This window comes from Nuphar pumila, chromosome 5, assembly GCF_984573655.1.
Source record: "Nuphar pumila chromosome 5, dmNupPumi1.hap1.1, whole genome shotgun sequence".
NCBI classification, from domain to species: Eukaryota; Viridiplantae; Streptophyta; class Magnoliopsida; order Nymphaeales; family Nymphaeaceae; genus Nuphar; species Nuphar pumila.
In genome coordinates, this window is record NC_143253.1 from 950,750 (window position 1) to 973,538 (window position 22,789).

Genomic DNA, 22,789 nt, shown 5'->3' on the forward strand with positions numbered 1-22,789 from the left:
AACTATATGTGTCATCAAATATATTAAGGTTTTATTAAGGGCCCTATGCAATATCCCATTTCATGAGTGCTCTAGAGACAACCTCCATCTCATAGAAGGCGACCCACACCTTCACACTCAAATAGGTGTCAAAGGTGGAAACTTGTTTCAACCACCTTAGCCAATCTGGCCTACAGATCTCATTAAGAGTCAAGAGACTCATCCACAGCACAAAATTTTTGAGCACTTACATCAGAATAGAAGACGAAGATACTCTCTATCTTCACATATATAAAAGTGCTCATCCTATTACTCCAGTGACTTGTTCTTCTCATTGAACCAAACACTCAGGCGACTCGAGTCACTCGGTTGGGTTACCATCGCAGGTAATTTCTTTAGTAGGTTTTAATCTCATTCCCTCAAATGTATTTTTAATGATTTCACGTGAAAGGCCTTTCATAAGTGGATCTGCCAAATTTTGGCAAGATTTCACATATTACGCCAAAATTACTCCTTGAGTAATTATTCACAGTGGTGTTTTAGACATATATGTCTAGATTTTCCATTGTATATATTGCTCCCTACTTTATATATAGCAATTTGGCTATCACAGTAAATAGCCACGGGAGGCAAGGGTTTGTTACCCAATGGAATATCAATCAAAAGTTTCTTTAGTCATTCGGCTATTAAAATGTATTGTATATATGACATTTGTATTTTGTATATATATATATATATATGTGCATATATATACATATATATAGTTCACTATGTATGTAAGCTGAAACACCCATCAAGGGTATTTCAGTCTATAACAGGTGTCAATCCATTAGGGACTGACAAGTTTCTTAATTTATGTTTTTTGCATTTATTTCTTTTTTATTTTTGAACATGTGATTGGCTGGTCCAACTAGCTGTTGGACCAGCCCCTTTGTCATGGGAGCCTCTCTTGTATAAGCAATGCTTGTTTTCCCAAGCATATTTAAATAAGATCATTATTATTTTTTATGTTCTTGATCTCTTTTGAGAGATTGTGTGTTGGCCCATTAGAGGCTTTTGTACTTGTGAGTGTACATCTTTGTGGCATGGTAAATGTGCACTTGTTGTTTCATTTCATGGTATCAGCCTTTGGTGCTCTTAGACAAAAGCTTGAAAAAGAGATTCGGGGGATTGGTGGAGCATTGGTTCGTTGGTTTGTTGCCTCGGGAAGTGTACCAACAGTTACTCCCATCAAATTTGATGAGAAAAACTACATGTGGGCTGCAACGTCGAAAATAATCTTCATGAGTAAAGATTAAAGAAACTTTGTTGATGGATCTGCAAACCACAACCAATTCTCACAAAATTAGTTATTGGAGTCGATGGTGGATCTAAAGAAGAAAGCCTTAAAGGGATTGAAAAGGAAAAGGCTATGGTTGATTACAAAAAAGCCTATAAAGAGTGGGAAGTAGGTAATGACAAGGTTTTTTCCCTCTTTATGGGAAGTATGCATGAAGAGCCTTGCTCTGATATTCTTGAATTTGAAACAATCGTTGAAACTTGGGAATACGTTAGACAAACATATACCCAAAAAGATGTGGCACACAAATGGGATCTCATAGACAAGGTGCATAATTGCAAACAAGGTGATAAGACCGTGAGAGAATGTTAAAATTGTAATCTCATAGCTAATCTCATATGTAATATACCACTATCATATGGAATCTTATCTTTTTTAGTTTAGTTTATCTTTTTAGTTTAGTTAGCTTTTCTTTTTAGTTTAGTTAGCTTTTCTTTTTTTCAGTTTTGGACATGTAATAGGCTTTATGCCTTTTTTGACTAAGTCAAAAAGCATAAAGCATCATTTTTTACTTTTTGGATATATAATAGGCTTTATGCCTTTTTGACTAAGTCAAAAAGCATAAAGCACTAAGAGAGTCGTTGAGCCCAACGACTCCCTCTCCCTCTTCTTTATTACTTGTATAAATATGGGGTTTCACCCCATTGTAAATGTATCTTTTAGTGTGAGTTATATCCCACTTGAATGAAATTATATTTGCATTCTTTCTTGGGTGGTGTTTTTATGAATCTTATTGATTCTTACGAGTGAGCTTTGCTTATGAACCTTTATAGTTCTTATGGGAGATCTTTTGTGAGAATCACTTGAGGATTTGGATTGTGGGTTGCATCTTCTTACATGGTATCAAAGTCGTTGGTTGAAGAGATCAAGCTAAGTTCTTTTGGTGTATCGGGAAGCATGCCATTCGAGATTTTGAAAGGAAGTAAAGTTCCCTTGAAGTTGTGATCATGTGAAAGATTGGAGGAATGCTTGTACTCACCGTTTGTGGTAGAGTATCCTCATCTTTATCTCCTTTTTCTTGCATTTGATCTCTTTTTTCTCTTTTTTATCTTTTTCTTCCCAAAAAATATAAAATGGATGACAATGATAATGTCACCGTTAATCCCATCAAACTCAACGATTCCAATTATGTCACACGGGCTTCAATCATGAAGCATCTTATATGGGGAAAAGGATTATGGGGATTAGTAGATGGGACCGATGTAGAACCTACCCTAATCCTTACAAAAGATGGAGAAAAGAAATACCTCTCATGGAGGTAGAAAGAATTAAAGTCATCTCCACTTACGAAAAAAATGGAAGGAATGGAGAATGAGACATGCCAAGATCATATCTTGGCTCATAACAAGTGTCGACATAAAGAAATGGTCGCCTTGCAAAGTTTGAGCATGCAAATGATGCATGGGATTACTTTAAGAGAATGTATTCTCTTAAAGATATTGCACATGTGTGCAATCTACAAATCAAAGTTAGAAATATGGTTCAAGGAGATAAGAGTATTACAAAATACTACAATGGCTTGTCGGAATTATGGGAAGAGTTAGCTCTTCTTGAACCAAAGTGGCATTGCCCACAATATATAAAACTCCACAAAAACCAAATAAATGTGGAACATTTTTTTCAATTTATTAGTGGATTAAGATCGGAGTTTGAATCCACCAAGTCTATTTTTTTTCACCGTGGAAATGTGCCTTCAATAGAAGACACAATAGAAGAAGTAAATATGAAAAAAAATAGACTCAAGAGTAGAATTACCAAGTGTGATGATGACTCTGTTTTAGCCGTGTCAAAACCAAGAAATTATATTAGAACTTACAAACCCCCTAACTATGGAAGAGGAAATGATGAAAGACAAGGGAATGACTTTGAGAAAAGAAAAATCATTTGTTATTATTGCCGAAAACCAGGACATGTGAAAACTCACTGTCCAAAATTGAAGAGACCTTATAAGAAAAAGGTTGCTTCAGTCGGACCTCCACAAGAGTCAAATGAATTTTTTATTGGAAGTATGTCCTTTGCACAATTGGTGGAAGCGTTTCAACTAGAGTTACCGGAAGCGCCTAGGCATATGGGGAAGCATGCTTCCCCGATACGCGCTTCTAAAGCGCGAAACGTCGCACTTCTGAAATGCGTGGGGAAGTGTCCCCTTTTTTTGGGAAGCGTGCTTCCCTTTTATGGGAAGTGTGTTTCCCTTTTATGGAAACGTGCTTCCCATTTATGGGAAGCGCGCTTCCCCCACGCTTCTCACTTTTTCCATTTTTTCGCTTACGGCTTCCGGTTCGCTTCCTAGGTCGCTTCCGAGACGGTTCGTAATTTTCTTCTAAGTGGTCCCACGCTTCCCCGCTTCCTAAATTTTTGAAAGTGCCTCGCTTCCCATATTGCTTCTTTCTCCCGCTTCCTCGACTGGTAACTCTCGTTTCAACCTCTACTCAAGGAAGCATCTTCATCTACTGGAGTCGCAGTCTCTTCAGTTAGCACTTCCGATACAGGTAAATCTCTATGGCTTCTTGACTCAGATGCTTATTTTCACATGACCCCAAATATTAATATGTTATATGAATGTCATAAATCAAAAGGGTCAAATATTTTTACTACTAATGGAACATCATTAGAAATCAAAGGGGTAGGAAATTTTGAAAATATTTCTCAAAACTCAAAAAAAAAAATTATTCCACAAATTAGGTATATTCTCAAATTAAACCTCAATCTCTTATCTGTTTCCCAATTATCTGACCATGGATATAACGTTTTTTTCTCCTCTCGTGGTTGTCGGGTACAGGATCACCAGTCAGGAAAGCTGATTGGGGAAGGTCATAGAGAAGGAGGCCTATACTACATGGATTTTTTTGAAATTCCCAAGAATACTTTATGTTGTAATGTTTAAAAAATATACTTGGATCTATGGCACAGGAGACTTGGTCATCCTAGCATATCCAAGATTCATTTTCTTCCAAATAAGAAAAATTTTTGTAATTCTAAGTCATTCAAGTGTGAAAAATGTATTCTTGAAAAAATGAAAAGATTACCCTTTCAAGAAAGAAATTTTGTCTCTACTCGACCTCTTGAGTTAGTACATTCGGATGTGTGGGGTCCTGCACCTGTCATATCAAAAAAAGGTTTTTTGTACTATTCATTTTCGTAGATGACATTACAAGGCATACTTGGATTTATTTTCTCAAACATAAATCCGAAGTATTTTTTCATTTTCAAGTATTTCATAATTTGGTCAAGAACCAATTTAAAAATGATATTTCAATTTTTCGCACTGATTCAGGAGATAACATATATCAAAGGAATTTTATGATTATTTAAATTTACATGGCATTATATATCAAAGATCATGCCCATATACTCCACAACAAAATGGTTTAGCAAAAAGAAAACATAGGCATATTATAGAAACAAGAAGAGCTCTAATCATTACTCATCAAGTACCAAAAAACTTTTGGGCCGAAGCTACTCTATTCGTAGTATATCTCATTAATAGAATGCCATCATCTTTGTTAAACAATATATCACCTATGGAAAAACTTTTCAAACAAATTCTAGATTATTCAATATTAAGGGTATTTGGTTGCAAATGTTTGTTTTTTTCTAACAAGAATGACAAACTTTCCCCTTGTGCTATTCCATGTGCATTTCTTGGTTATGCAAACCATCAAAAAGGTTATAGATGCCTTGATCCCAAAACTAGAAAGTTATATGTATCACGAAATGTGTCATTCTTAAAAAATGAGAGTTCTTTTTGAAATTAAGAATTCTAGAGAAGTAGATGAATACTCTTTCTTATTGGACTTAGTTCCAAAAATTAATGAAGGTGAAGTTGAACAAGAAAATCAAAATGATACTGTAAGCACCAAACCATCTCATAATAACCCAGACTGTATTCAATATTTCAGACGAGGTAATCTAGAGCAACCTTGTGCTCTAGAAAAATATTCTAAAGCACAGGATCAAATATAAACAAAAAAAACTTCTAGGGTGTCAAAAATGCCCTGAAAATTTGTATCCTATGAGTCTTTTTCACTAAAACATCAAGCATATATTGCCTTATTACATTCCTACATAGAACATTCTAATTATGATTCAGCAAAAGAACAATCAGAATGGGTCGAAGTCATGGTAGCAGAGTTAAATGCCTTTGAAAAGACAAATACGTGGAATGTTCAAGATATTCCACTAAGAAAAAAGTCCATAGGATGTTGATGGGAGTACAAAGTTAAAACCAAGAGTGATGGCACTCTTGAAAGGTTTAAAGCCCGACTAGTTGCCAAAGGTTATTCCCAAGAGTATGGAATAGACTATGAAGCGACTTTTGCACCAGTCTCTAGAATGACCACCGTAAGAACCTTAATAGCGCTTACCTCGATAAAGAAATGGCATATTTTTCAGATGGATGTCAAGAATGCATTTCTCAATAAGAGTCTAGCTGAAGAAGTGTATATGGAACCACCACCTGGTATTAAAAATCCTCAAGAAAAAACCCTTCATTTACAGAAAACTTTGTATGGTCTTGAGCAAGCCCCAAAGGCTTGGTATGATAAATTCAGTCAAGTTATATTTGATTTTGGTTTTCAATTTTGTCTTACTGACACAGCTTTGTTTATTAAGAATTCTAATGCAGGTATTATTATTATTCTCTATGTGAACGACATGATCATCACTGGAAGTGATAAACAAGGAGTTGACAATATCAAAAAATTTCTCAAAGACAACTTTGAAATGAGTGATTTAGGATTTTTAAAAAAAATTCTTGGTATCAAAGTGACTTATTCTCTTAGAGGTTATTTAATAACTCAATCCAAATTTGTTATTGATATTGTTGACAGGTCAGGAATCACAAATGAAAAACATGTTGACACTCCTGAAGTTGTGAATATTAAAATGAAGATTGGCGATAGAGAACCGCTTGAGAACCCAACACCTTACAGACAACTTGTTGGGGCATTATCTTACCTCTCCATCACAAGACCTGACATTGCACATGTTGTCCACACAGCAAGTCAATTCTAGCATGCTCTTACCACTATACATATGGGAGTTGTGTTACGCATTATTAGATATCTAAAAACTTCTATCTTTCGAGGACTTTTCTTGTCTGCTTCTTCCTCATTAGAATTATCTGCTTATATTGATGCAGATTGGGGAGGTGACCCTAATGATCGACACTCAACTATTGGACTTTGTGTGTCTTTAGGAGAATCATTGATTTCTTGGAGGTGCAAGAAGCAACAAAAGGTCTCTCTTTCGTCAATTGAAGCTGAGTACAGAGTCATGGTTGCGACCACCATGGAAGTAGTCTGGTTAAGGCGATTACTTCAAGATATGGGTGTTATGAGTACGGGAGCATCACAACTATGTTGCGACAATAAAAGTTCTATTTACATTGCTAGCAACCGGACATTCCATGAAAAGACTAATCATATCGAGATGGATTGTCACTACGTACGAGAGAAATTTCTACACGGCATCATTGATCTTCTATATGTCACATCAGAATATCAGTTGGCAGACTTCTTTACTAAACCTCTCGCTGCTCCCCGATTTCATTTTCTCTTAGACAAACTTTCGGTTGTTCAACCGTAAGTTTGAGGGGGAGTGTTAAAATTGTAATCTCATATATAATATACCACTATCATATGCAATCTTATCTTTTTAGTTTAGTTAGCTTTTCTTTTTAGTTTAGTTAGCTTTTCTTTTTTTCAGTTTTGGACATGTAATAGGCTTTATGCCTTTTTTACTAAGTCAAAAAGCATAAAGAATGTTTTTTTACTTTTTGGACATATAATAGGCTTTATGCCTTTTTAACTAAGTCAAAAAGCATAAAGCACTAAGAGAGTCGTTGGACTCCCAACGACTCAAAATAGAGCCGTTGGGAGCCCAACGACTCCCTCTCCCTCTTCTTTATTACTTGTATAAATATGGGGTCTCACCCCATTGTAAATGTATCTTTTAGTGTGGGTTATATCCCACTTGAATGAAATTATATTTGCATTCTTTCTTGGGTGGTGTTTTTATGAATCTTATTGATTCTTGTGAGTGAGCTTTGCTTATGAAGCTTTATGGCTCTTGTGGGAGATCTTTTGTGAGAATCATTTGAGGATTCGGATTGTGGGTTGCATCTTCTTACAGAGAATACTATATTACCCTCAAGAGGCTTTGGGATCAACGGGCTAGACTTGAGCTTATATGAGAGACTCCAAATGATGCTCAAGAATAGAAGAAATACAAGTTTGAGAAACAATTATTTTAATTTTTTAGAGGACTTAGACCCGAATTTGAACAAGTTCGGTTCAATATTATTCATAAGAAAAAAATGCTTCCCTTACATGAAGTCTTGGCTCAAGTATGCACGGAAGAGACAAGACTAAAATCTATGTATGAATCAAAGGAGACAAAAGATAATGTGTTGGTCGTCTCAAGATCAGGTGTCAATACAAATGTTTATAAACCACCCCACTTTTCAAAGTCTTCTATTGAAAAGCCTAGACATGATGAAAACAAAAAAAAACTATATTGGCTTGTCATAATTGTGGAGAATCAGGCCATATTAGGTCATTTTTTCATGTTCAAAGAAAAGAAAAAAAGGTGACATATGTGGGAGCGTCTCACAAAGAAAGAGGTGGAACCAATTAAGACTCAAAATCTATTAGAACCATGTTCTCTCAAATCATGGAGGCCTTTCATCTACAAATCAAAAATTCTTCTCTCTGGTGCCGCAGTCTCTACATCATCGCCTCCCAGTAAGGTTTCGTGGCTTTTGGATTCTGGAGCCTCATTAATATGACTCCACGTTCCTCTTTACTTTTTGAATGTTACACTAATTCAACACCAAAAAATGTTTTTACCGCCGATGGAGCCTCTCTTAGCATAAAAAGCATTGGAAATTTTGAAAACTCTTTGAAATTCTCTATTCCAAAAGTTAGACTTGTCTCAAAGTTAAATTTAAATCTTTTGTCTGTTTCACAAATTATCGATTATAGGTGTAGTGTCTCCTTCTGATCCAAAAAGTATCTTGTGCAGGATCTCCAATCCAGGAAGCAGACTGAGGAATGCCATAGAGAAGGAGATCTCTACTACATGGATCGTCTTCTTCTTTCAAAAAGTAATTTTTCTTATAATGTTCAAAATATAAATTTAGCTTTATAGCATCAAAGATTGGGACATCTTAGTTTGTCAAAATTATCTCATGTACCCCCATTTAAGCAAATTTTGTAATGAAAAATTTTATTGTGAGGATTGTATTCTTGGCAAAATAAAGGCTCTTTCTTTTTCAAAAAGAACCTTCTTTTCTTCTAAACCTTTTAAACTAGTGCACTCGGATGTATGGGGACTTTCTCTTATTTTATCTAAAGGTGGTTTCTTTTATTATGTAATATTTGTTGATGACTATACAAGACTCATGGATATACTTTCTTTCTTGGGCACAAAAATGAGGTTTTTGAGAACTTTAAAAAAATTTATAACCTTGTCAAAAACCAATTTGAGACTAAAATTTCTATCTTCCGCTCTGACTCTGAGGGAGAATTTATATCGAATGATTTCAAAACTTATTTTGAAAATAATAGAATTATTCATCAAATATCATATGCCTATATTTCTCAACAAAACGAATTAGCTGAGGAAAAACATAGGCATATAATTGAAACTACTAGAACTCTTTAAATTGCAAAAGATGTTCCAAAACATTTTTGGGTTGAAGCATATTTGACAGTCGTATATCTCATCAACCAACTTTTGTCATCTAAGCTTCAAAACATTTCAACTTATGAAAAACTTTTTAAAGTTTTTCCCGATTATTTTAGATTAAGGCCTTTTAGATGCACGTGTTTTGTTCTCACTGACAAAAATGATAAACTCTCTCCCAAAGCCATACTGTGTGCTTTCTTTGAATATGGAGAAACTCATAAAGGGTTTAGATGTTTTGATTATAAAAATAACAAACTATATATAACCAGAAAGGTTCGCTTTCTTGAAAATGAAAGTTTTTTTCAAATTGAGCCTTAGAAAGACTCTGAGTATTCTTTTTTGCTTGAATTATTGTCTCAAAGTAAGGAGGATTATTCGTATGAAAATGATAGAGACGAAGAGCTCAATTAAATCTGGATGGTGAGAACATTGAAAATGGAGGACCTAGCATGATTCAACATAGAAAGCGTGAACATGGCAGTCAACCCAATGCTTTAGAAAGGTACTCTATCTTAGAAAATCAACAAATTGAAGGAGTCAGAAGATCATATATGACTTCTAGACCCCCTGATAAATCTGTTTCATATGAATCTTTTTCACCGCAATATAGGGCTTGTCTAGATAAAATTTTGGTCTATTTTGAACCTACCATATATAAACAAGCAAAAGAATATCTTAAGTGGGTGAAAGCCATGAATGAAGAACTAGGAGCACTAAAAAAATCCATGACTTGGGAAGTCTGATTTTCGATTTTCCTAAAGGTAAGAAAACTATAGGATATAGATGGGTGTATAAAGTCAAAACTAAGAGTGATGGGACCCTAAAAAGAAACAAGGCTCGGTTAGTTTTCAAAGGGTATGCACAAAAATACGAGATAGACTATGCTGAGACATTTGCACCAGTAGCTAGGATGACTTCAGTTAAGACACTTATTGTTGTTGAGGCTATTAAAGGTTGGCCTATATACCAAATGGATGTAAAAAAGGCATTTTTAAATGAAGATTTAAAAGAAGAAGTTTATATGGATTCACCTTTTGGATATGAAGTCTCCACTAGTAAGGTACTTCGATTTAGAAAATATCTTTATGGTTTGAAACATACACCTAAAGCCTGGTATGATCGCTTTAGTTTTGTTATGCTAAAATTTGGTTTTAAATCTTGTTATATTGATACTGCTATGTTTACTAAGAAATCTGATGCAACAATTGTTATACTTCTCCTTTATGTTGAATGATATGATCATTACAGGTGAAGAGCCTGAGTAAAGGATATTAAATGTATCCTCAAAAAATATTTTGGAATGACTGATCTTAGATTTCTAAGATTTTTTCTTGGAATTGAGGTTGCTTACTATCCTAGAGGATACTTGCTTTCTCAAACCAACTTTGTTATTAATATTATTGACAGGTCAGACATTACTGATGAAAAAAGGGTAGACACACTTGAAGTTATTAATGCCAAGATGAAGATTAATTATGGGACACCTTTGGATTACCCTACTCCATATCGGCAAATGATTGGTGGCCTGACTTGTTTAACTATTACTAGGCCTGATATTGCGCATGCAGTTCATTCTGCTAGCCAATTTCAACATTCACCTACCACAGTTCACATGAGTATTGTGATGAGAATTGTTAGATATTTACAAACCTTTACCTCCAGAGGTCTTTTGTTATCATCCTCTTCCTCTCTAGAATTGATTGTCTATTCTGACTTAGATTGGGGAAGAAATCTGAATGATCGATACGCAACTACAGTTTTTGGTGTTTTTATAGGTGATTCTCTCGTGTTGTGGAAGTACAAGAAGCAACAGAAAGTATTTTTATCATCCACTGAAACCGAGTATCGTGCCAAGGCTACGACCACATCAAAAATCGTTTGGTTGCGAAGATTACTTAAAGACACGAGTGTTCATCTTCAAACACCTTTCAGATTGTGTTGTGATAATACGAGTGCAATATACATAGTTGGCAACCATACATTCCATGAAAGAATCAAGCATATCGAAATAGATTGTCACTATGTGCGTGAAGAATTTATGAGGCACACCATCACTCTACCTTATGTTGCCTCTAAGTATCAAATAGCAGATTTCTTCACCAAGACACTTTTGCAACCTGGATTTTATTCTCTTCTTAACAAACTTCTGGTGATCACACCGTAAGTTTGAGAGGGGGTATTAAAATGTATTGTGTATATGACATTTGTATTTTGTATATATATATATATATATATCAGGGGTATTTCAATCATTTCAGTCTGTAACAGGTGTCAGCCTATTAGAGACTGACGAGTTTCTTAATTTCTGTTTTTTTTTATTATTATTATTATTTATTTTTGTAACAGGTGTCAGTCCTGTGTATAACTGTTTAGTTATACACTGCCAGTCCCAAGCCCGGATAGAGGAGGAGGGTTGCGGTAGGCCAATGATAGCCAGCATAAAAACTTAGTCACACCCTATGAATATGAACCAACATGAGAATTTCGTTGGGGCGTTCCCTACTGAGCGACGCGTTGTACTCTATAGGCCCAGAGGCAGTGATAAATGGGCAAGGGTTGATAGGTCGTCGCCCAAAAGCGACGCGTCACACCGGTGCCCAGGTGTGGTGTCAAATAGGCAAGGGTTCCCTCACTTTGTTGGACGGGTGGGGGTAAAGAAGATAGTTCAAGACCATAAAATTAGGTTAGCCACTTGGAACATAGGGTCCTTAACTGGTAAGTTGGTAGAGTAGGAGAAAGATGGATATTTTATGTCTACAAGAGACCAAATGGGTAGGTGAGAAAGCAAAAGTGATAGAACCTTGGGGATATAAGATTTGGTATAGAGGAATAAATAGGAATAGGAATGGAGTAGGGATTGTTATTAGTCGTGAGTTTATAGATAATGTAGTTGAGGTGAGTAGGAAAGGTGATAGGATTTTACTTATTAAATTAGTATTAGGTACGGATATTATTAGTGTTTATGCACCTCAAGTAGGTTTAGATGATTTCATTAAGCGTCAATTTTGAGAAGATTTAGATGGAGTAGTACAAGGGATATCTTATGGAGAAAAGTTTTTCATTGGCGATGACCTTAATGGACATGTAGGCATTAGTAGGGATGGATTTGAGAGTATCCATGGAGGCTATGGTATAGGAGAAAAAAACGAAAGTGGAGAAAGAATTTTAGATTTTGGTTTGTCCTATGATATGATCTTAGCAAACACTTGGTTTAGGAAGAGGGAGTCTCACCTAGTAACATTTAAAAGTGGGGTTAATACGAGTCAGATAGATTTTTTCCTACTTAGAAAGAGAGATAGGGGTTGTTGCATCGATTGTAAGGTTATACCGGGAGAAAGTGTAGCCACGCAACATAGAGTCTTAATTTTAGATCTTAGAATTAGAAAATGCCGCAAAAGGGATAGACATAGGATAGATCCTAGAATTAAGTGGTGGGCACTAAAACGAGCTAAACAAGGAATCTTTGTAGAGCAGGTAGTTAAGGAAGTTGATTGGTGTCTCGAGAAGGATTCAGAATCAATGTGGAATAAGATAGCGAGTGGCATGAGAAAGGTGGCTAAGGAGGTATTGGGTGAGTCTAAAGGCGGTGCACCGCTAGGTAAGGATACATCATGGTGGAACGAGAATGTCAAATTAGCTATTAAGGTTAAAAGAGAGTGTTGTAGAAATCTAAGTAAGAGTCGTGATAATGAGAATTTGGAGAAGTATATGATAGCAAAGAAGGAAGCTAAAAAAGTAGTTTGAAACGCGAGGGATAAAGTATATAAGGAGGTTTATGACAAGTTGGATACCAAAGAGGGCGAGAATGATATTTATAGGCTTGCAAAGATGAGAGATAGAAAATCGAGGGATCTGGGTATGCTTAGATGTATCAAAGATGAAACGCAAAGGGTTTTAGTCAAAGATGAGGAGATTAAGGAGAGATGGAAAGATTTATTTGATAAGCTATTTAATGGAAGTCATGCTCAGGATCTTGGAGACTTCTCCATTCTTTTTCATGAGATGAATCGTGACTTCATGCGCAAGATTCAAAAGAAAGAAATTGCAGAGGCTTTGAAGAAAATAAAATCAAGAAGGGCAGTTGGCCCAAATGGTATACCTATCGAGGCTTGAAAATGCTTGGGTGAGAAAGGTTTAGAATGGTTGACAAATCTTTTTAACAAGATTTGAAGGACAAATAAGATGCCTAATGAGTGGAGGAAGAGTACTTTGGTGCCTCTATATAAGAATAAGGGTGATTTACAAGATTGCACAAACTATCGTGGTATAAAACTCATGAGTCATACTATGAAACTTTGGGAGAGGGTGATTGAGTATAGGTTGAGGAAGGTTGTCATGATATCGGAGAATCAATTTGGTTTTATATATGGAAGATCAACTATGGAAGCTATACATCTTCTTAGACAACTTATTGAGAGATAGAGAGAGGAACAAAGAGTTGCATATGGTTTTTATTGATTTGAAGAAGGCATACGATAGAGTACCTAGGGATGTTCTCTGGTGGTCAATGATGAAGAAAGGCGTTTCTCTCAAGTACATTAGTATAATTAAAGATATGTACGACGAAGTAGTAACCAATGTCCGCACTTATGGAGGGGTGACAACCAATTTTCCTATAATGGTCGGGTTACATCAAGGATCTGCATTAAGCCCTTTCCTATTTGCTATAGTGATGGATGAGCTTACGAGATCAATTCAAGAAAATGTGTCGTAGTGTATATTGTTTGTTGATGATATTGTTTTGATTGATGAGACTAGAGCTGGGGTTAATGCTAAGTTAGAATTATGGAGACAGACATTGGAAGCCAGAGGTTTTAAGTTGAGTAAGAGTAAGACAGAATATATGGAATGTCGATTTAGTAAGCAACTAAGTAGTGATGGGAGTGTAGTGAAGCTTGGTGAGCGAGAAATACCGATGGATGATTGTTTCAAATATTTTGGATCTATCATTCAAAAGTATGGAGAAATTGATGGAGATGTAAATCATAGGATAAAGGTTGGGTGGATGAAATGGAAAAGTGCAACCGGAGTGTTGTGCGATCGTAGAATGCCATTGCAGTTGAAGGAAAAGTTTTATAGGATGACAATTAGGCCTGTTTTACTAATGATACGGAATGTTGGGCTGCCAAGAGACATCATATTCAAAAAATGAGTGTAGCTGAGATGTGTATGCTTAAATGGATGTGTGGAAATACAATAAAAGATAAGATTCGAAACGAGGAGATACGTAAGAAGGTAGGCATTGCATCCATTGAAAATAAGATGAGAGAGAATCGTTTACGGTGGTTTGGACATATTCGGCGAAGGCCTGATGATGCTCCAGTTAGAAGGATGGAGAAATGGAAAAATATACTAGTTTAAAGAGATCGGGGTAGGCCTAAGAAGACTTGGATGGAGATGATAGGAAAGGATATGAATGCTTTGAACCTCACTGAGGACATGGCATTGGATAGAAATGATTGGAGGAGAAGGATTCATGTGGAAGACCCAGAATGATTTTCTTTTTTGGTTCATATCGCCGACCCCAATTGTTTTTGGATGAAGGCGTAGTTGTTGTTGTTGTTGTATTTCTTTTTTATTTTTGAAGCAACATGTGATTAGCTGGTCCAACTAGTTGTTTGAGCTTGGCCCAACAGCTAGTTGGGCCAGCCCCTTTATCATGAGAGTGCCAATATAAAGGTACTCCCTCTCTTGTATAAGCAATGCTTGTTTTCCCAAGCATATTTGAATAAGATCATTATAATTTTTTATGTTTTTGATATATTTTGAGAGATTGTTTGTTGGCCTATTAGAGACTTTTGTATTTGTGAGTGTGCACCTTTGTAGTAGCCACTTTGTGGCATTGTTATTGTGCACTTATTGTTTCATTTCAGCTTTGATACTAGCAGATGTCAATGCTATGAGCTCGACCTCCGTAGTGGATTGGGTTATAATGGTTTGCTTCATGGAAGCCCAGAAAATAGCCACAGATCCACGGGTAAAGACCCATTCACTTATGGATATCGAGTCATCTCTATCGGAGATCCAATTAGCATCACTATAACCTTCAAGGTTAGTGAGTTCCTCCATATAGAATAACCCATAATTCAAAGTCCATTTAAGGCACTTCAGGATCCTGAAAACAGGGTCCCAATGTTCGGGTCCTAGATTGCTAATATATCTACTCAATTTGCTTATGCAAAATGCTATGTCTGGTCTAATTTCATTAATAGCATATATAAGACTTCCCATCATACTAGCATACTCAAGTTGAGAAATATCTCTTCCTGTGCATTTACATAATTTAACATTGGGATCAAATGGAGTATCAACAGTTTTGCAATCAAAACAGTTAAATTTCCTAAGCACTTTTTCAATATAACATGACTAAGTTAAACAATATACACGTTCATGTCAAATAAGTTTGATTCCTAGAATCACATCAACAAGCCTCATGTCTTTCATGTCAAAGTTAAGTGACAGAAAATGCTTAGTATCATTTATGCATTTTATATTGTTATTAAGTACTAACATGTCATCTACATATAAATAAATTATGACAATGTTTTCACAATCACCTTTAGTATATATGCATTTCTCATAATCAAGAGTGTTAAACCCATAAGTTAAAATCAAATTTTTCATGTCATTGTTTTTAGCTTGTTTCCGTATAAGGACTTAAGCAATTTGCAAACTTTATTTTTTTTACCATAAACTACAAAACCTTTTGGTTGTTCCATATAAATCTCCTTTTAAATTACCATATAAAAAAATAGTTTTAACATCCATTTGATGAATTTTGAGCTTGAAAATAGAAGTCAATCTACAAGAACTCTAATTGAAGTTATTCTAGAGACTGGAGCACACGTATCAAAACAATCCATCTATAATTTTTGTTCGCTACTAATCTCGCTTTAAATTTCTCAATTGATCCATCCGCTCTAAATTTTCTTTTGAAAATCCATTTGCAGCTAAGAGGTTTAAAGTGTGATGGTAATTCTGCTAAAACCCATGTTTTATTTTCAAGAATAGAATCTATTTTATTTTGAATAGCTTCTTTCCAAGATGCAGCATCAGGTGATGACATAGTTTCAAAAAAGCTTAAAGAGTCTCTATCAATCATATAGAGATAAAAGTCCTTTCCAAAATCCTTTGGTTTTCTAACTCTCTTACTTTTCTAGTTTCTATATTTTCATGTTCCAAAACTGGTATTTTAGATTTTGATTCATGAAAACCAATGGGAGAAAAAAGAATTTGCAAATCTTCAAAAACAAGATCTTCTCTAAACTTAGCTTGTACAGATTCAGAAATAGCTTTAGTCAACACAACCCCAAACTTTAAGATAACTTAAATTTGGTTTTCTATTTTTCCATAATTCATATGGAATAACAACTAATTTTGAATAAGGCACATGATTCAAAATATGGTACGCACTAAGTAGAGCTTCTCCCCATAAACTAAAATTAAGTCCAAAATTAATTAGCATTGCATTCACCATGTCAATTAAAGTTTTTTTTTTTATTCTGCAACTCCATTATGTTCGGGAGTGTAAGGTGCACAAAATTTAATAAAATCATGAGATAAATATTCTTCACCTCTATCAGACCTAAATGAAATAATTTTGTTGTTGTGAAAATTCTCAACTTCGGCCTTAAAAATATTAAATTTCTCAAAAGACTCATTTTTTGCTTTTCATTAGATAAACATAGGCAAATTTAGAGAAAGCATCAACGAAAGTTATGAAATACATAATAACCCCACGAGTTGGAGTGTTTTCCAAAACGCATACATCACTATGTATGAGTTCAAGAATTTTGGTACTTTTCTACTACATGAAAAGGTTTATTTGAAAACTTTGCTTGAATGCACACACTGCATTTATTCTAGTGATCATGCTTGCAAACAAGAATTAATCTTAATTTACCCATTTTCTTAATGAATCCATAATGCATATGATCAAGTCGAGCATGCCATACATCAAAAAAGTCAAGCAAGTAAACAAAAACCGACATATTATCATTTATCACATTCAGTTTAAACATACCATCAGAAACAAAACCCTTTTCAATGAAAACACGGTTCTTCAATAATACTAAATTGCTGGATTCAAACACTAACTTAAAACCATGTGTGACCCGTAGGAAGGTTGATACAAGGTTCTTTGTCACTGTGAGGGTAAGACATTTTCCAGACATGAATTTTAGTTTCACAGTCCTTTTTCCTTCAACCTTTACAGGATGAGAGTTACCTATGTATACTTCATTGTCTACCCCCACGAGTTCGTATGAATCAAACATACTTCGGTCATTACAAATATAAATTGTACACCTAGAATCCACGTCGTACCACCCTTTATTCACTTAAACCATGCAAACAGAGCTTACTAAAGCCACTAGATTTTCTTCGGGAGTTTGTACCTTGGTGCTTTGCCTCTTGCAGTGACGACACTCTCTTGCATAGTGTCCCGATTTGCCACAAACAAAGCACGATACCAGCTCACATTTTGGTTTCTTGAAATATCTAGGTTTTTTGTTCTTAGATTTCAAATTGGGCTTGAATCTTGGCTTATGTTCCAGTAAGTTCACTTTGGTGCCAACTTCTTTTACTTCTTCTTTTTTGTCTCTATGACGAGCTTCTTCTTCAATACAAAGATGGAAAAGGAGTTGTTCCAAAGTGAAGTCTTCATTTTTATGTTTCAACATATTACGATAGGCTTTCTACGAATTGGGCAACTTCTCAATTATAACCACTTGAAAAGACTCGTCAAGATTTATGCCTTCTACCCGAAGCTGGTGAACCAGCAATTGCATCTCATCAATTTGGGGTAGAAGTGGTTTATCATCACCAAATTTGAAATCCATATATCTACTAACCAGGAATTTATGGTTAGTTGCATCCTTTGTATTGTATTTATTCGAAAGAGCTTCCCAGAGCTTTTTCGCAGAGTCTACTTTAGAGTAGATGTCAAACTGCAGGTCGAACAGCGCATTCAAGATGTGTTGTCGACACACAAAGTCGTATTTCATCCACTTTTGGCGCTTTATATTCTCAGCAATGGACTCTTCTCGTTCAGGAGGATAGGCTTCAGAGAGCATGCACACCACCTTGGTCATGGTCAGGAGGATCATGACCTTGTTCTACCAACATTTTAAGTTTGTTCCATTGAACTAAGACAGTTTGGGAATCTCCTGATTCCTGATTTTCACGGTAGATGCCATGGAGCTTAGGTTGTCACTTTTGAATTGTTGGAGATTTCGTACCTTCTATCTTGATCGTAGGACCTTTGCTTGGAGGCAGGCAACAATGCGCTTTCTCAAAAGCGATAGTTGCCCCACCAAGATCAAGCCCGGGTGCAGAAGGGTTGTGCACAACTTCGCTTATGGGACACAAGCACCCCTCACCTCCTTGTGCAATACTAACCACCCCTGGCACTGGGTAAGCTAGCCACCATAACACAGTCACCCTGAACAGCTTCACAAATGGGGGAGAAGGAGATGTAGAAGAAAACCACAAAAAAGGGAAAGAAGAATTTTGCACTTCCTTTTTTGTCTTTAAAACTCGTCCTTGCAATGTCCCATCAAGAGCGGCCACCGCCCAAAATCGGGTGTCACGTGCCCAGGCCATCCCAATGTATTGACACGTTGAGGCTAAAGCAAGATACGCAAATCACAAAGGAATTTCGCAAGCCATAATGAAAATTCACAAGTCGCAAGTCAAAGGGAATTTTGGAACTCATAAAAGAAATTCGCAAGCCATAAAGGAATTTTGAAACTCATAAAGGAAATTCGCAGGTCATAAAGGAAAATCGCAAGAAACAAAGGATTTTCGCAAAACACAAAGGAAGAAAATTCGCAAGTCAAGAGGAAGTTCGCAACTCTATTTGCGAGGGACAAAAAGATAGATCAAAGACCAAGACCGGATTGAATCCAATCCAAATAATGGAAATTCGCAAGTCGCAAGTCAAAAAGAATTTTGCAACTCATAAAGGAAATTTGCAAGCCATGAAGGAATTTTGCAATTCATAAAGAAAATTCACAAGTCATAAAGGAAATTTGCAAGGCACAAAGGATTTTCGCAAAACACAAAGGAAGGAAATTAGCAAGTCAAAAGGAAGTTAGCAACTCTATTTGTGAGGGACAAAAAGATAGATCAAAGACCACGACTAGACCTAACCGAATCCGAATATGAAGCCAAAACCAAATCCAAATCCAAATCAATACTCAAAGTTCACTTGACAAGCCCAATATCTAATGCCCCTTGAGGCCTTGCCCTCTAAGGCAACTCCCCTCTATATAAACACTTGGAGTTTTCCAAAGATGATAGATATGGGACTAAACAATTTTCATAAAGTGGGCTTTTACCCCCAAAATGCTATTCCAAATAACTAGGCAAAAGGAGTTATTTAGCCAAAAACTTTGGTTCCAAATAGGCATAATTTTGAGCCAAATACCAACACCGCCTCCCACCCACACACTAAACTTAAATGCACGATTCTGTAATACACGATATACTGCCTTGCATTTAGAGGGTCTCGTGGGTAATGATGGCCAAGATGGAAGAAGTTGTGTATTTAGCCGTGGACATCAGCATGGGCATGAGCATTTCTTGCATTGACAATAGATGTCGCAAGGGAAGGCCAATGAGGAACCTATTTTCTTACAAACGCAGGCCTCCGAGGCACCACATGGAGATTGCGGTATGTCAAGCAGGAAAAGTGCTAAGAACAATGAGAGATCGAAGGACTCTCCACATCAGTTCCCCTTTTTCATGAATAGCATTCACAGAGTTACACCACCGTGATCTATGCTATCCAGATATTATGCATTCTTGAAACGATTGCACTGCTAACACCGCAACACATACCACAAAACGTTCAGTCTACTTATACACTATAAATCGATAGATTCTGACCAATAGTGTGAACAAAATGAAGTAGAAAGAATAGACGATTTTAAGCTGGTGTGCTGATTTCAACCCAAAAAAAAGCAAAATCATGGTTAGAAACTCGATAATGGCCTACATTATAGTCTCCAACTCCAAGAGAAAACACTTAACGTACCCCGATGAAAACCAAAAACGACAAAGTATCATCGTCAGTAAACCGATCAAACTAAAGAAATCTGTTCCTTCAATTAGACCAAAAAACTGCAGAACAACGGGAAAAAAAAAAAGGCATTGCTTACTCAAAACTTCTCTCTGTATCTCTTCGAACGGAACGGGACAAGGGAGGTTGAGCCAGTCCACCTTCTGCTCGTCCTTGCTGTCGCCTTCCTTGGTGCCTGCCGGAGGGGACGAGGGGAGAGGAGGCGCGAGCCCAGCCAGCATTGCCGGAGCGGCCGCTGCGTGACTGACAGACGAACCCATAGCTCGGCGATATCCGGAGGGGGGGGGGTGTCGGGAGCTGTTTCAGGTGAGGGAGGGTTTATTGGTTTAACTAGGGTTTATGCCCTCTTGGTGAGGCAACGAAATGCATGTGAGGAAGGAAGGGGAGGGAGGCGCTGGGGGAAGGAAGGGGCGGGCCGGTGGTGGCGCAGCCAACCTTCCCACAAATGAGCCAAGCTTTTGGTCTCCGCCTAAAGAGAGAGAGGGAGGCGAGGAAGAGAAGGCAGAGAAATTCTGGGTCTTCACCTAAAGCAGGGCTCGGTTTGGGGTTTTGGCAGGGTTTTCTTGCCATACGTAGCTATACGGTGTACGCCGCTGTTTTTTTACGTATGTGGAGGGTATGAAATACTTTTCATGAAAATATTGGGCTCGGGTGTGGCGATTGCCCAAATCCTCCATATTTGGGTGTTGCTTGATTGGGTCTGGATTTGGATATAGATGATTAGAGTTCTCACCATATCTAGATCCGGTTACTTTTTCAGTTCTATCATACAGGTGACACGGCTTTGCATGCATGGAGCAGGATTTAGAGGCGAAAAGCCCCCAAATTATTGGTGACATTAATTTGTCATGTTTTTTTTTTAAGAAGAACCCTGTCTTAGGTGGCCCACCTCTGAAAGCTACAGTCACACCCTTGCACCAATGACATTTGATCCAGAGTCTTCAACTCAACACCTTCACAAGAATCACAACCACCGGGCTGGCCATGCGGGTGACCCACATGGTGGTAATTTCGGATGATTTTATTACGATAAATTTTATAAAAAAGTATAAAATTATCAATAAGATTATACATTTTCAGGCTATTAATTCTTTATATATTATGGCTTGTTTGTGGAGGGGTGACAACCAATTTTTCTATAACGGTTGGGTTACATCAAGGATCTGCATTATGCCCTTTCCTATTTGCTATAGTGATGGATGAGTTTACGAGATTAATTTAAGAAAATATGTTGTGGTGTATGTTGTTTGTTGATGATATTGTTTTGACTGATGAGTCTAGAGTTGAGGTTAATGCCAAGTTAGAATTATGGAGACAGATATTGGAAGCAAGAGGTTTTAAGTTGAGTAAGAGTAAGACAGAATATATGGAATGTTGGTTTAGTAAGTAACGAAGTAGTGATGGGAGTGTAGTGAAACTTGGTGAGCAAGAAATACCCGTGGATGACTGTTTCAAATATTTTGGATTTATCATTCGAAAGTATGGAGAAATTGATGGAGATGTTAAACATAGGATAAAGGTTGGTGGATGAAATGGAAAAGTGCAACCGGAGTGTTGTGCGATCGTAGAATGTCATTGCGGTTGAAGAGAAAGTTTTATAGGACGACAATTAGGCCCGCTTTACTATATGGTACAGAATGTTGGGCTGCCAAGAGACATCATATTCAAAAATGAGTGTAGTTGAGATGTGTATGCTTAGATGGATGTATGAAAATACAATAAAAGATACGATTCGAAATGAGGAGATACGTAAGAAGGTAGGTGTTCCATCCATTGAAAACAAGATGAGAGATAATCATTTATGGTGGTTTGAACATATTCGGCGAAGGCCTAATGATGCTCTAGTTAGAAGGATGGAGAAATGAAAAAATATATTAGTTAAAAGAAGGGGTAGGCCTAAGAAGACTTGGATGAAGATGATAGGAAAGGATATGAATGCTTTAAACCTCACCGAGGACATGGTATTGGATAGAAATGATTGGAAGAGAAGGATTTATGTGGAAGACCCAGAATGATTTTCTTTTTTGGTTCATATCGCCGACCCCAATTGTTTTGGAATGAAGGCGTAGTTGTTGTTGTAAGATGTTTTTTATCTTTTTCGTTAACATAATTTGTTAACTTATTACAAGATTTTTCTTTGTTCAAAAAATCTTGACATCAAGGTATGTGAGCAAATATGATCTAGCCGCTTGTTTGGTAGGAGCTATTAGAGAACGTCACCTTGTGTTGGGAAGTTCAAGTTTAACTGGTGGGGCCTACCTAACCCTTGCTTGCCTATCCAACAAAACAAAAGATCCAGAGGAGCTTAGTGAATGTCATCGATATTGGATCTTCAAAATTCAAACCAAACTTTGTAAGTTGATCATAGTAAGTGCAAGCTTCCTTTGAAAGCGCTAAACAACATTCTTCTTTTATGCTCTCAAAGCTTTATTAAGAGCAAGCTTCTTAAACTGAAAAAAATTGTATGAAATTGAATTTCCTTGATATTAAAATCATTTTTATTCAAGCTAATCATACTTTCAATTTTTAAAAAATCCATGTATGTATTATGAAATCTATGCTCTCATTGAATATTTTAATAAGTAGGCTTAGAATTTATAAAACCATATTTTGGCTACCTTCTTATATATATATATATATATATATATATATATATATATATATGTGTGTGTGTGTGTGTGTGTGTGTGTGTGTGTTTT

General features: G+C 36.4%; 1 protein-coding gene across 1 annotated transcript in view; it reads right to left on the reverse strand.

Annotated features, from left to right (window-relative positions):
- LOC149836394 (mitochondrial import receptor subunit TOM40-1-like) overlaps positions 1-20,498 on the reverse strand; it is a 30,781-nt gene extending 10,283 nt beyond the window's left edge. Inside the window, exon 1 of the mRNA XM_090005313.1 lies at positions 20,170-20,498. Coding sequence (XP_089861439.1) covers positions 20,170-20,350 — 181 coding nt within the window. The 5' untranslated portion in view covers positions 20,351-20,498. The remainder of the gene's footprint in view (positions 1-20,169) is intronic.
- Between the last annotated feature and the right edge of the window lie 2,291 nt (positions 20,499-22,789).